Genomic DNA, 15,071 nt, shown 5'->3' on the forward strand with positions numbered 1-15,071 from the left:
CTTCTGGGAGTTCTCGGTCCACATACTGCTTGAGCCTTCCTTGTAGAATTTTAAGCATAACCTTGCTAGCAGTGGTAATTACATTACCACTATTTCCAGCATTTTAGAAAGAACTCAATGATCAAGCCCCCCCCCCCATCTTAAAAATGTTCGTAATTCAACACACAAATAAACCTGTTTGCCATCATTTTCTGGAAAATTAATTGGCACAAGTTGTTTTAATATTTGAATATGGAAACCACAACACATGAATCAAAACTGTCGCACACCACCATAACGAAGTAGATTTTGGCTAAAGTGTTGATATAGAACACTAACTGCATAAAATCAGAGTTTAAATGTATTTCTATTTAACAAAAGTTATTTTTATTATATTAATATATTATTAAAATGTATTCCTAAGGGGCTACAGACATTATTGCCAGAATAAAAAAGAACAAAGAATGCCAAATTCTGCACTCCAAATAGCATTGGGGGAGAAGGTAAATACCAGTATGGTTTTCTTAATTTGCATAATTATACAGAAGTAGGAGCAACTATATAGTTGAAGCAGCACTCTTTTCAGTCTTTAATTTGGGTTTTTCAAAACAGTAGTCTTCATGCGACATAGCAAGCCAATTCTGAAACTGGGAGAACCTTCCAAAAGCAGCTTGTGATATAGCATGGTAGGCTGCTGTCTAAGTGAGAAAAAAGTAAAACATTCTACTATGCATTCCCTTGGACACACCTCAAATAATTCATTGGATACTATCTATAAATACCAAGGAATAACTATGTAATATGAATCACCAGAATAAGATAGTTCTGCTATCCATCTGAATAATATCATCAACTAAACCAAGGAAAGACTACCTAAACACACACAAGAGAGAGAGAGAGAGGAGAGAGAGAGAACATGAACGACAGTAGTGATTATAAAAAATGTGATTTCTTTCTCCTCTTACTTGCCCAAAAAGTTTCAATGTGAACATGATGACCAGAGACAAGTACTGGTAGCAGCACAAAACTGATTTCCCCTGCTAAGGGAAAGACAACTTTTTCCTGAAGCAGATAAACCAACATATTCACACCAAGCAGAAGACACATTTCATATTACACAATGTTACAAAGCATAACTTTGGTTGCACCATGTATATTCTCATCACTGTTGACTACCTAAACTCTTGCTAGGGGGGTTGAGGACAGCAAGTAGAGTTTCATTTTATTCCTTACTTGTACTACTTCATGTATTTATTCTTACTCTGTTGATTTCCTCCTGGGCCCCTACCAAATATATTGACAGGTGTGCTCCAGACCTATGTGCCTCTCTCTAGTGAGTCAGTCAACTGCCTTAACCCAAGCTTGCAAGAACCTGTGTGACATCAGAAGGTCCAATACAACCTCAAGATGTCTTATGGCTAGACATTTCTGATAAGACAGGGCTTGGAAATCTGGAGTATACAGTTGATTTTACCTAAGGAAACAAAATATGAACCGAGGCCCACAGCACTCCAACACATAACACCCCTTGCCTGATGAAAGCTACCAAGTAAAGCCAAAGTTCAGAAGGAAGGGTAACCTTCACATTAACAAGCCTGTTTTTTATAAGTAGGGTTGTTTCAACTGTGGGAAGCAAATTTATACCTTCTACCTCCATTTCCAGTCAAAAGAGAAAAGAGCAGTTAGAATGACATCCACAAGACAAGACAAACTTCTAAGCTCAGAAATACAACATGACTTCTTCTTTTTTTGTATGCTAGTCTATTTGCTTGTTTCTTCTGATCAGTTAGACACACACACAAGTGTCCTATTTACTCAACTGATTTGCAGTGCAGAACAATTCAAAACTGCTTCGTTCACAGCAGAAAATGAAAATGCCACACACAGGTGATATGTCTTTAGAGTCACACAAAGGGCTCCGTGCTTCATTTCCTTCTATTTCAACAGATTACCAACCTCCTGGGAGTCCATTTCTCTGCACCGGATAACATGGTGACCTCTTACTAGAACATATGGATGAAATGGCCCTCCTCCATAGCTATTATAAGCGCCCATGAGCTCTGCAGCTGTACAAATATCATGCCTGAAGTTCAAGGAAAGTTTGAAAACCACATTTACTACAGCTGACATTTAAGTGGATTGACTGTACATTTTTCCCATAGAGAAAGAATTAATATTTTCTACCCGAAAGTAGAATGGCTGACCAATCTCCTCAAAGATTAAACGAAAGATTAAAGGGATAGTCTTGGCACTTTATTGACTTAGGCTATTTATAGGCCTATAGCAAGAGGTGCTCTGGGTGGCTTGCTTGACAACCATATTAGTGAAGCTCCAGCAGCAGAAGCAGAAACACTTCGTGACTTTTCTGACAGTTAGCAAAGCTCAAGTTCAGGGCAAATCTGCTCAACTATGTGAAACAAGCAGAAGACGCATGCGAACTGAAAAAAGCATAATTGTGAATGGCTCAACACAAGCCAAATATTATGACAACATGCTAAGAAGTGTTGAAATTGAGGCAAACCTAGATTGTTGAGCTAAAACCTACATAACTTGAACTATTCATAAGCCCATATGCTCTGAAAGGTCCACTGGAAAAATGAATTTATGTTCATTGCAACACATAAAAAGTGGTTATGAAATCAGTCTTAAGCAAGTTAACTAAAAACCTTAATGCTGATAGTGGAGACAAAGAGTGGAATTCAACATCCCATGGTGAACATCACATTAACACAAGCACTGTAGCTTCCAGATGGAACACTCCTTCTCTTCTGGTCGGGGACAGAGGGTGGCGCTTGGGGGGGAATTGTCATCGCGTCACTCCTTGGTGTGTGGAGTGCCTCAGGGTGCGATTCTCTCCCCGATGCTTTTTAACATCTTTATGCGCCCCCTCGCCCAGCTTGTTCGGAGTTTTGGGCTGGGTTGCCATCAGTATGCTGATGACACCCAACTCTATCTGTTGATGGATGGCCATCCTGACTCGGCCCCAGACACACTGACCAGATGTCTGGAAGCTGTGGCTGGATGGTTACGTGGGAGCCGGTTGAAGTTAAATCCTTCGAAGACAGAGGTCCTCTGGCTGGGGCGGGACGATATGGGATCGAGGGGGCAACTCCCATCTCTTGCGGGGGTGCAATTAGTGCCAGCACCGTCTGTTAAGAGTTTGGGTGTAATCTTCGATACCTCCCTCTCTATGGAGGCGCAGATTACAGCTATAACAAAGGCAGCATTTTTTCATCTCTGCCAAGCTAAGCGGTTGGCCTCTTATCTCTCTCGCCCTGACCTAGCCACTGTGATCCATGCGACGGTCACCTCCAGACTGGATTATTGTAACTCGCTCTACGTGGGGCTGCCCTTGAGACTGACCCAGAAACTCCAGCGGGTGCAGAATGCCGCGGCGAGACTCCTTATGGGGTCTTCGCTGCGAGATCACATTCATCCGGTACTATACCAGCTGCACTGGCTCCCGGTGGAGTACAGGATCAGGTTTAAGGTGCTGGTTTTAACCTTTAAAGCCCTATACGGCATAGGACCCTCGTGCCTATGGGACCGCCTCTCCTGGTATGCCCCACAGAGAAACCTACGGTCTGCAAATAATAACATCCTCAAGGTCCCAGGCCTCAGAGAGGTTAGGCTGGCCTCAACTAGAGCCAGGGCCTTCTCGGCTGTGGCTCCAATCTGGTGGAATGCTCTGTTACAAGAGACTAGGGCCCTGCGGGACCTGACATCTTTCCGCAGGGCCTGCAAGACAGAGTTGTTCCACCAAGCCTTTGGTCAGGGCGCAGCCTGACTCCCTCCTCTGGCAACCTGCACAGAATTTTGCTTAATTGGTTGCCATCAATTTGATTTAATTAATTTTTATAATGAAATATTTTTAGATTGTGTGACTATTTGACTGTTTGATTATTTGATTGTTGTTAGCCGCCCTGAGCCTGGCTTCGGCTGGGAAGGGCGGGATATAAATAAAATTTATTTTTATTATTATTATTATTATTATTATTATTATTATTATTCTCCCCTGCACAGTTCTGGAGGTTCTCCTGTGTTCCCCAAGACAATGTCAGGGGGTGCAAGTAGGGGTACAGCCAAGGGGTGCAGCTGCCCCCTAAATCAATTTTAAAAGCACAAATCTGAGGTTCTGTCCCTCTCCTAACAAAAATCCTGAGCAAGTTCCATTGTACAAGCACAAGTCCTCAGGCACAAGTCCTCAGGGTGTGCATTGATTGGGACTGCCACACAGCCAGGATTCAGCAGCTGGAAACAGTGTCTGGGCAGAAATCACTAGAATGCCCAGGAAAATCCAGATGTATGGCAACCCATGTCTGAAGTGTAGATTTTGGTGAATTTTCTTAAAAATAGCTCAAAAACCTCCTTTTTCTTTTTTCTTTTCTTTTTTTTTTTGAGATTTTGCAAAAAAGAAAGCGCACAACAACTTCGGGCCAAACTGAAAAAAGCTCAGTAACTTCCAAAAAACAGTAGCATACAAATAAAGCAAGAAACAAGGCAAATACAATACTGTTCAACATCAACACATAATAATTTTTTTAAAAAACCAACTAATAAGAAGAGAGTGCTAAATACCAGCCTAGTGTCAGCTGGCATAACCCCTCTGGGAAGGCACATTCCACCCATGACGCATCAACACAATTCTAGGGAGTAGCTTCTCATACAGTTTCAACCACAAAGGGGTTGGAGAGTCATTTTTTAAAAAGAGATAGGCATAAAGAGGTCTGGTTCAGACATAACTCTAAACCAAAGCTTGGTATTATGGAAACAACAATCACAGGTAGCAAGTAGGTACACACACCCCTACTGGTTTTTGTGAGCTGCTCTGTGCTTTTAGCTAAATGAATTTAGGACTGAGGGACACAGGTTTCCTGTTAATTTATTCCACAAATCTGTATTATTTTTTCAAATAAAACATCCAATAAAAAAAATTAAGGGGGAAGATAGGACATGAAGACTTAAATCACATTGGAACCTAATGTAGCCAATATTTGAGTGTTGTTAATGGAACACGGTGCTTTGGATGTGATGCTGTCATTTACTGTGCTAGCCTGTGAGTTACACAGAACTCAAAATCTTGGCAGCATAACTTATTTTATATGAAAAAGAAGGAATCTTGGAGCAAGACTGCATCACAGAAGCTGACCTGCCAGTTACACCACCACCCTACCTTTTGTATTTATTTATTTTAAAATTTTCCTCACCTCTTACAGTTTGTATAGCATCTTACCTAAATAAGTAGTTCTGGAGAACTCAAAAGCTTGCAACACTTATGTGGCATAATAAAGGTACTGTCCAACTGGATTTCAGGGTGTTTTCCAATAGGCCAACAAAGCTACATTTGTTTTTAAAATACCTTTTTTTATTGAAACACAGCAACCTGTGCAGAAATATAAATTCCTTTGTAAGGAAGGCTGGTAAATTGGAGGCAAACACTCAAGAGAATTTTATTTTTTGTATCACACATGCAGGGCTGTTGCATATTCATATTAAGGTACGTAGGTGCCACTGTGGTCTAAACCACTGAGCCTCTTGGGCTTGCTGATTGGAAAGTTGTCAGTTCAAATCAGTGCGGTGGTGCTGACCTCCTGCTGCTCTGTCCCAGCTTCTGCCAATCTAGCAGTTTGAAAGCATACCAGTGCAAGTAGATAAATAGGTACAGCTGCGGCAGGAAGGTAAATGGCATTTCTGTACGCTCTGGCACTTGTCACGGTCCTCCGTGCACTAGTAGTGGTTTAGTCATGCTGGCCACATGACCCAGAAAGCTGTCTGTGGACAAACGCTGGCTCCCTCAGCCTGAAAAGTGAGATGAGCGCCGCATACCACAGTCATCTTTGACTGGACTATACCCTTCAGGGGTCCTTTACTTTTACCTTATATTCATATTATGTTTGTTTAAAGAGCACACCTCATTAAATGACCTGGCAAAGCCCTTGGTGATCAGCTGTTCTTTATAGACTGATCAATTCCATTTCAGTCATTTGTAAATTACAGTACATTCGCACAAGTATCTGTTATAGAGAAAGACAAGAAAATTTCGACTATATTCCTAAGTACTGTAAGATTCCTATGGAGATGGCGTAGAAAATTAAAAGTTGTTAAGTGCAAAACAGAGCAGTGAATAATACAAATCCATGTCCTGCTTTTCATCTGTATATAAACTGAGACACTCATATTTATGGCTGCCCTTGTGATAATTAGAAGTCACCATCATGTAAACAGCAAACTTTGCAAAAGGACATGGGGGAGGAGGAGAGATTAAACAAGCTAATTATAGTAACCTGGCATGGAGAGGCCAAAATGAACCATAGAAAACAAAGACATATATATTAGAATGTGAAGCATGCCTGCTTTAGTTTGTGGCATACTAAAAGGCTCCTGTGTGACCCAACAGAAGCAAAATGATGCTTACCAAGTCAGGTAGCATGAAACACCTGGACACAGTTTAATATAGATCCCTTCTGTCTCATCTATCTTAATTCAGCTTTGGACATTAATTTTCTTTTTGGATGTTGGGTTTTTTTAATGAATGTGCATAACTTAAAATTGCCCTTTCTAATGAAGGTGCCAGTCCCCCACCCTTTTGTTTCTCCCCCCTTTTTTAAAAAAAACCTTCTCCTCCTGCCTAGTTAAGAAATCCCTTTCTTGTAACAGACTCCAACCTCCTTCAGTGGAAAGTGAAGCAGGTAGAAATTTCATCTTAATTACCAATACAGTGGTACCTCAGGTTAAGTACTTAATATATATACCAATAGCCAAACTCATTCTCCATGTACAGTGGTACCTCTGGTTATGAACCTAATTCATTCCGGAGGTCTGTTCTTAACCTGAAACTGTTCTTAACCTGAAGCACCACTTTAGCTAATGGGGCCTCCTGCTGCCGCCGCGCCGCCAGAGCACAATTTCTGTTCTCATCCTGAAGCAAAGTTCTTAACCCAAGGTACTTTCTGGGTTAGTGGAGTCTGTAACCTGAAGCGTATGTAACCTGAAGTGTATGTAACCCAAGGTATACACACCTGAGAGGATTTTTTTTAATTTTTATGTATGATTTTCAATTTTATACACTTCAATAATTTTACAATCATTTTAACATTTCTAAACTCGACTTCATTCCCCTTTTCTGCAGTTCCTTGAATTTATTTTTTACATTTTCTGCATATTCCAAATTAACTTAATCATTTATTTATCTACCACCTGAAAGGTCTTAGCAGCCTTCTCCTGCAAACTCACACACTTCATTTTCTTCCTTCTGATTAGGATACTGAGTCCTCTGCCCCATCAACTCACTTCTCCTATAACTCATTTTTAAAGTAAGCAGTTTAGAGATGAGCTTTCTGTGTGCCATCTCTCTCCAGCTTTGACTGAAGCTGGTCAGGATCAGGCTCCATGATCCCTTTTTGCCAATGGAGAACAATCCCCAGTTGGTAAGCAGCAGGGCGTAATGGAACTGCCACCGTCAGCACCACCACCCTGTAATTCATGCAGGTCAAGACAGAGGCAGGCAAAAGCCTGCTCTGAGCTATACCTGTCTAAGAGTTGGCATCACAATGGGGCTGGGCTCAGGGTCCATTGGATTGCAGATCAGATAATCCCTTCCCCTAGAACACCCAATTTGTGGGCTTTCTGCAGACTTCCCACCAGTAATACAGTGGTGCCCCGCAAGACGAATGCCTCGCAAGACGAAAAACTCGCTAGACGAAAGGGTTTTGCGGTTTTTGAGCTGCTTCGCAAGACGAATTTCCCTATGGGCTTGCTTCGCAAGACGAAAACGTCTTGCGAGTTTGTTCGCTTTTTTTCTTAAAGCCGCTTGAAGAGGCGCAGTTGCGACAGACCGTGTTTCGCAAGACGAAAAACATCGCAAGACGAAAAGACTCGCAGAATGAATTAATTTCGTCTTGCGAGGCACCACTGTACTTCTGTCCACTTTCAGTGGTAGAACAGAGATGTCTGTGCTGGTGTCACTCAGCAGAGGAGGCTGGTGAATCTGTTCCAGGTTGGGTGAAAGGAAACCACTATACCACCCTAGCATGTAGGATTGGGTTTTTGGATTGCATCCCAAATCTATTAACTGGGGGGGGGGGAGCACTGGCTTACATTCCTTTTATGAACGTGTTCTCTACTTATTTTTAACACCATCAGGGAACTGAAAGGCCTAGAGCCTTTTGAATTCAGTTGTAGTAAGATTTGCAATGCCCAGTAGCATTTGTTTTCATGCATTTTGTTTTGTAAATGAGACCTAAATTTATCCAGCAGTGTAAGCAAATGCCCTAAAATGACCATGCAGCCATTCCAATGTATCATAGGAGGACTGGATGTTGCAACTCAACAAATTGTAACTCTTTGTCGTAATAAATGCATCCTATTTTCATTACTGCGGGAGGCAGTGGAAGACAGGAGTGCCTGGCGTGCTCTGGTCCACGGGGTCACGAAGAGTCGGACACGACTAAACAACAAAATTTTCACTACAGCTAGCAGAGGGTGTTTCAGGTTTGCCTGCTAATCCAAGTCAGAAAACTAGAGCACACTGCATCAAAAAAAGGTCAACAAAATTTGTAGTTGAAGTATGTCTGCTATTTTGTGCTGCTTTCCTTGAGGCTCTTGTTCGTGGGTGGAACTTTTTGTATCAGAGAGTTTGGACGAAGTAGGCTGGTGAGTTTTTTAGTTTCTGTGCTTCTGGGGATTTCAGATTCTTCCCTCCTAATTCCCACGCTGGAAGAATACTACTCACTGGGAAGAAAATAGCTGTTGTCACAGAAGACTTAAGAGGACCAGTGAAGAAGTCAGCTAAGAACTTCCTTGCTTTTTTTCTAAGAAGTAGAAAATATTAGCTGGAAATTCCTGACTCCACCCAGACCCAATTAAATGCAATGCCACCCACTGACTATTTACACATCTCCCCCACCACTCCTAAAAAAAAACCCCAAATAAACATGCAGCAACAACACTTAAAGAAATCAGCACTGTTGAAACATCTGGTAGTTGAAGCAATGGCACTGTGGAGCAAAAACAGGAATGGGGAGCACAGAACTTTTTTTTCTGAGGAGAAATTATGACATGTGTCAAAGCACTAGGGTAACTAACTAACAGACACTCCTTGATCTGGCAAGTGACTGAGGTGATAATGACACTTTCAAGTTTTGCTATTGAGACAGGTTAGCAAATAGGAAGTCAGAGAAGGAGGAAATAACCAAGCAGAGGCTAGACACTTCTTCCTTTGATGGGTCTTCATCATGCTAGCAGTTTAAATGGCAATATTTCTTTGAAATGTTTTTAAAGGCTAAAGGATGCATTTCAGCTACCTGAAAACCTTTTGCTAAAGGTCACATTGTGTTTTACTAATTGAACCTGCAGTCAGAAGAAAGGATCGCCAAATGCAATAAGAGTTTGCACCTAGGAAACTATGCTTAAGACTGCAGTCATAGCAAGACAAACCATGAGCTGTAAACTCAAGGAACAAACCTTGGATACACCCATTGCTTGTTTGTAGCAAGACTGGATTTGGACAGCACACTAAGCCTGGATTTGGACAGCACACTAAGCCAGGGTCACCCTTATACCACTTTGACTGTCCTGGCTTTCCCCAAAGAACCCTGGGAACCTATTAGGGTGCTGAGAGTTGTTAAGAGCCCTCATAGAACTATAATTCCTAGCCCCCTTAACAAACTACAGTTTACAATATTTTTGGTGGGAGCCATGAGTGCTACAGTAGTACAAGAGCGATTTAAATGTATGATGTGGCTATGACCCATGTATTAGCTCACAGCAGTACAACAAACAGAGAGGACTGCAGCAACCATTATCTCCTCTCCAGGAACCCACACGTTTGCGCTAAGCTGTAGTTTAGCTTCGCTTTATGTGTGAACCAGGTCACGGTGACATTATTCACACATTTGTATACTTGGATACAGAGTATGAGTATGTTTCTTTTCTCTTGTATAGCTTTTCGAGCTTGATAATGTGCATGATGAAAAAGACGCACCTTAAATTCTTTTCATTTTTGTAGCAAGGGAACAGAAATATGTTAAAATGTTGCAACAGAAAGGCAAGTAATAAATTAAATCAGGATTTCTCAGTCCCATAATAAAATGGAAAACTTTTCTATGCTTTTTCTTCTTCTTCTTCCTAAGCACTATCATTACAGTTTGCAATAAAGATACTTTGGGTATTGTGCAATGGAGTTCCAAGTATATAGTGGCTAAAGGTTCTGCCTTTCGGCTCCTCATCTCAAGACACACCCCAAGTTTACAGAAGTTACATAAAGACTGAAACACCCACATAGTTTGGTTTTATTGCTTTGTACTTATAGGCAGAGTTGGCGGTGGGGAGAGATGAATGCAAATCATTCAAAGAGTTGCTTATTTATTTTAAACATATAGAAACACCTGAGGAGATGGACACCAACATACTATACAGCAAATATTTATATAGAAATATTTATATATAAAATAAAACAGGCAACACAGATTTCAATCTATTATATAAAGCACCTAGTATAACTTGCCTCCTTTAATATTAATAAATGTCTATTATTTATTAACTTAGCAATTATATAGTGCTGTTAGGATGTTTGAAGTGTTCTACATATTATTAATTTTTTTCACGGTATGTTGCAACACTCTGCAAGGAGTATCATCTCCTCTATATTATGGGACAGGGATAAGGACTGAAGACAATGGCTTGTCTATGGCCACCCACCTTGCGAATCATTGCCAAAGCATTGTTTGCACCAAGGATCTCCCTGCTCACATTCTCACGTAGCCAATTACCACCCTTGTGCATTTTATTTTGAGGCTGTTTACAATTAAACAGTAGCAGCTACGACCAATATTTAAGATTTTTGCATTAAATGGCATTATTCTGAATCAAGTTGTAGTGCTATTAATATTCTATAAACTTGCATGCAACTGTTCTACTGGGTCATATTTGAGCAATCGTTTAAAACAGGGTAGGTAGCCTTTGGACCTCCAGATGGAGAACTCGAGAAGTTGCTGGACTCCATCTCCCATCAGCCCCAGCCAGCAAGCCCAACAATGACTGAAGGGGCACAAGCTAACCACAACTGCCTGAAAAAGAATATAGGCACTACCCTAATCCCTAAGAGATTCCCAAGCTATTCGTTGAGGGTTTTGAACTTAAATTTGTCTTTAAAAAGAAAAAGAAAAAAGCACTCTCAGTATGCTTTGAGTGTGCCACACCACTGTTGAGGAATTATTAAAAAGGGAGCCGTATTTTAATGGAGTGAAAGAAGATACAATATGTCACAGGGTTTTCTACTTTAAGCATTTTTTTTCTTGCTACTTCATTGCCTGTTCTGTCCACGTTCATGTCCACGTTCTCAAACCCCTTCTCATTTATGTTCGGTTGGGGCCATGAGTGAAGAATACACTTTCACATGAAACATTTAAGGAAATGGGATGCATTTAATGAACATATCTGGTTGTTTCTCACAAAGTCTCACTTTCTCAACACTTCCCAACCTTTACACACCACACACACACACACACACACACACACAGAACTTGTCCCAACCTAGGCTGATGGGAACCACAGTAACTATAGCACATTTTATAAAAGCTATGCAATCCGTCTAGCATAGCTCCATTTAAAACAGTGGTAATTGCACAGTCCCTGTGTTATCTTTGGATAGCACTGTAATTAAGCCTATGTCATCACTGCAATCACAATTAAAATAATTACTATAAAAAAAGTTCCATGTAAATAGCATCCTGGCTTTGAAGCACATATAGGATTTTTAAAAACTATTAAGTACAATGCCTTCTTTGTTCCCAGTTGATTCACATATCACTATTTACTTTTACATGCATTTCTCAGGCAACATTTACTCACTCCCCATGCCACAAAAGCAAGTCAGATTCAATACTCACAACTCTTCAAGGTAAGGAAAATTCTTGAATGCATCTTCTGGTAACCTTGTTATATTGTTCATACTGATATCCCTAGAAAAAACAGGAGAAGAAAAAGCATTGCTGTGTGAACAAAATGTGCCAATTAAGTAGCGTTTCTAGAACACAAATCGAATTAAGTCTACTGTGAGAATAAAAAGGTCACATGGGGAAAAGAAATGAAAGCTAAATGTTTCAAAACTTGATAGTGTGAAAATTGTTTCAAGAGAGAATCTAGTATATTACACAAAATCAATTTTTTCCTATTAAATATTTAAACCTGTATTAAAGGTCATGCCTGTATTAAAATTCATGCTGCGGATATATATACCAATAGCCAAACTCATTCTCCATGTACAGTGGTACCTCTGGTTACGAACCTAATTCATTCCGGAGGTCTGTTCTTAACCTGAAACCATTCTTAACCTGAGGTACCACTTTAGCTAATGGGGCCTCCCGCTGTCACCGCGCCGCCAGAACACGATTTCTGTTGTCATCCTGAAGTCAAGTTCTTAACCCGAGGTACTACTTCCAGGTTAGCGGAGTCTGTAACCCAAAGTGTTTGTAACCCGAGGTACCACTGTACCAGTGTTTATAAAGATAAGACAGCAGCAGGAATGGATCAGCAGGCTTGGGGGAGCCCGAAAACACCAAACAGAACCACCTAATAAGAACTGAGCATGCTCAGTGGGCATGGAATATCGGGGAGGTGGGGGGAAACTGAGGGGTAACCGAATGGAGTATCCTGAAAAAGGGCATGGCATAGCTGACACAATGAAAAGGTGCTTTCAAACCTCAGCACTCAGCACACCCGTAACAGAAAACAAGCTGGTTCCCACTATCATATGGGAACAGGCTAGAGTCAGTGTGGTGTGGAAAGACAAGTGTGGTGTAGTGGTTCAAATGCTGGGGTAGGACCTGTGAGACCAGGGTTCAAATCCTCACTTAGCCAATAAGCTCACTGGATGACCTTGGGGCCAGTCACCATCTCTTACAGATCACAGGTGGATTTGAGAGGGGAAAATACGAAGAGAACCATGTATCCAAGCTCCTCCGAGGAAAGGTAGATATAAACGTAGTATATAAATACATGGAGAAGATACTTGGCGCCCAAACATTTCACTCATTCTTGGGTAACTTGTTTGTCTGTATCTTCCTGCCAAGTGGCAAACATCATCAGATGCAGAAGTGGGGTAAATATGTGTGGTTAAATGCATCCTTTATTTCTTAAATGGGTACCCAAGATGGTTGCCTATATGGACTCTCTGTCCCTTCACAGAACTACAACACCCTTTGTATTCTTTGGGCAGTAGTCACAACAAGTGTGCACATAAACTCTATGCATTCTATTAAAGCTACTCTTGTACTACTAGCCGTAGTAAAAAAGTAAAAAATTCAAATGTGACCACCCAGCATTCAAGCATACTGTCTGCTTGAGAGAGAGAAAAGCACAACTATCAATGAATGCATTCAGACCTGATAAAATAAAACCCCTCCGGCAAATGAGGCTTCTGGGACAGCTGACAAGAATAGCAGGAACATGCCTCAGCTCTACCACAGTCATACGTTCCTGCAAAACCTATAAAAAAAGTCCTCAAGGTAATAGTTTTAAGCAGATTTCAATTTCAGCCCATGAACAAATGCAGGCAAGTGCTTACATGATAGGTATGCTGAGCAATTTGTTTGTTTCCTCTTACAGCTTGCTGAAAGCACAACTCTGCAGAGTATTTTTCTTTATACAGAACCATTACCTGCTCTATCAGAGGTCTGGTTAGAGCAGCTGAAGTGGAGAAGACAAAGGAAAAAGGATGATGACCCAGAGCATTTCAAAAATATTTACTTTTGGGTGTGAAATGTTTCTCAAAAACCATGCACTTTGCTTTGCTTAAATCTTAAAAAAAGAGAACATGCTAAGTTTGGCTAGAATCAAATCCACTTAAAGTTATTTCTATTTTATTTTTTAAAATTCTTGTCAACTCTCATCTGCTCACTTCTTAACCTATACCTCTATTGCACTTTCTCCTTTCGCATTACTATGGTGGATGTGTATATTGTACAAGAGTTTTTATAGGGTGGTACAAAACAAAATTATTGTTGTGAAGAATGGAGTTTGAATTGGCCATGGCAGTGTCATCTTTACTACCAGAATTCAGTTTTCTTACTTTAGGACGGTTTTGTTTTAACTAGTTGTCACAGAAGCAGTGGTATTTATTATAAAATCCAAAGGAATAAATAATTTCCCCCAAAAAAATCTCTAGTTACATACACGGAATCAAATTATCTGGCTGCCTGGTTCAAACAAACACATACCATCTGCCATATTACTGCCAGTTTCATACTTTAGATATAAAGGTATTAAAGTTGCCTGATAGAATTTGACATATCAGCAAACAGAATAAGTTGTCTGGTGCTCATCAGCCAGAAGAGACATTTATTTTGGCTTTTGTAACACTATGTTTAGAGTGCATCTAGAGTTCCAAAGGAGTTTATTCAGAAAAGAATGGAAGATACTTTGCCAAATATTGCAAATAACTTCTGAACAGCAAACAAGAAAGTATCTGAAGTGGCAGGTTTGGCCCTGATTTTCAACAAATAAATGAGCAGCTGGAGAGCTCACTGGGTTTACAAATTGGATTGTTTGGGCTAACTTTGATTGGGACTGGCTGGACACCAAGATTCTAGCGTGGGTGCAGAACGAGAAAGGCAACTGAAAGAAACGACAGAGAAAGGAGAGAGGAGGAAGACACATTACCTTACTTGCCTTACCTATCCTTATAACGTTTGGGAATTTTATGTCACAGCCATAAAGCCAGAGTCATATTTTACTTTTGAAAATTTGGTACAAAAAGCACCAGGGCCTCAAAGGTAAAACACATGCAGGGCATCATCAGTTGTGAGGGATGCACAATTTTTATTGTAGGGATGCCTAACCTCATATAAAGCAGTGCCAAAATCCGCCCTGATCACCACAGTCCGCCTTGCACACATGACTTTTATACTTCTATTATAGGAGCCACAATACTCTGTAATGTTATATAAACTGATCCTTCCTCATGTCAGAATGACCAATTAATAAGCTTATAGCAACTTCATCGTTTACATAATGGTCTCAGGCAACAACCAGTTTCAATCAATTTTTTTAAAAGGTAACCAGTTCCTTGACAAGCTGTACTCTTAGCATATTTA

At 40.6% G+C, this 15,071-nt stretch overlaps 1 protein-coding gene across 2 annotated transcripts in view; it reads right to left on the reverse strand.

Moving 5' to 3' along the window:
- LGR4 (leucine rich repeat containing G protein-coupled receptor 4) overlaps positions 1-15,071 on the reverse strand; it is a 91,922-nt gene that overhangs the window by 38,228 nt on the left and 38,623 nt on the right. For both annotated transcript variants that reach the window (XM_082236054.1, XM_082236053.1), the window contains exon 2: positions 11,868-11,939. In XM_082236054.1, coding sequence (XP_082092180.1) covers positions 11,868-11,939 — 72 coding nt within the window. The remainder of the gene's footprint in view (positions 1-11,867; positions 11,940-15,071) is intronic.

Source organism: Podarcis vaucheri, assembly GCF_965113315.1.
Source record: "Podarcis vaucheri genome assembly, chromosome: 1".
Lineage (NCBI taxonomy): Eukaryota > Metazoa > Chordata > Lepidosauria > Squamata > Lacertidae > Podarcis > Podarcis vaucheri.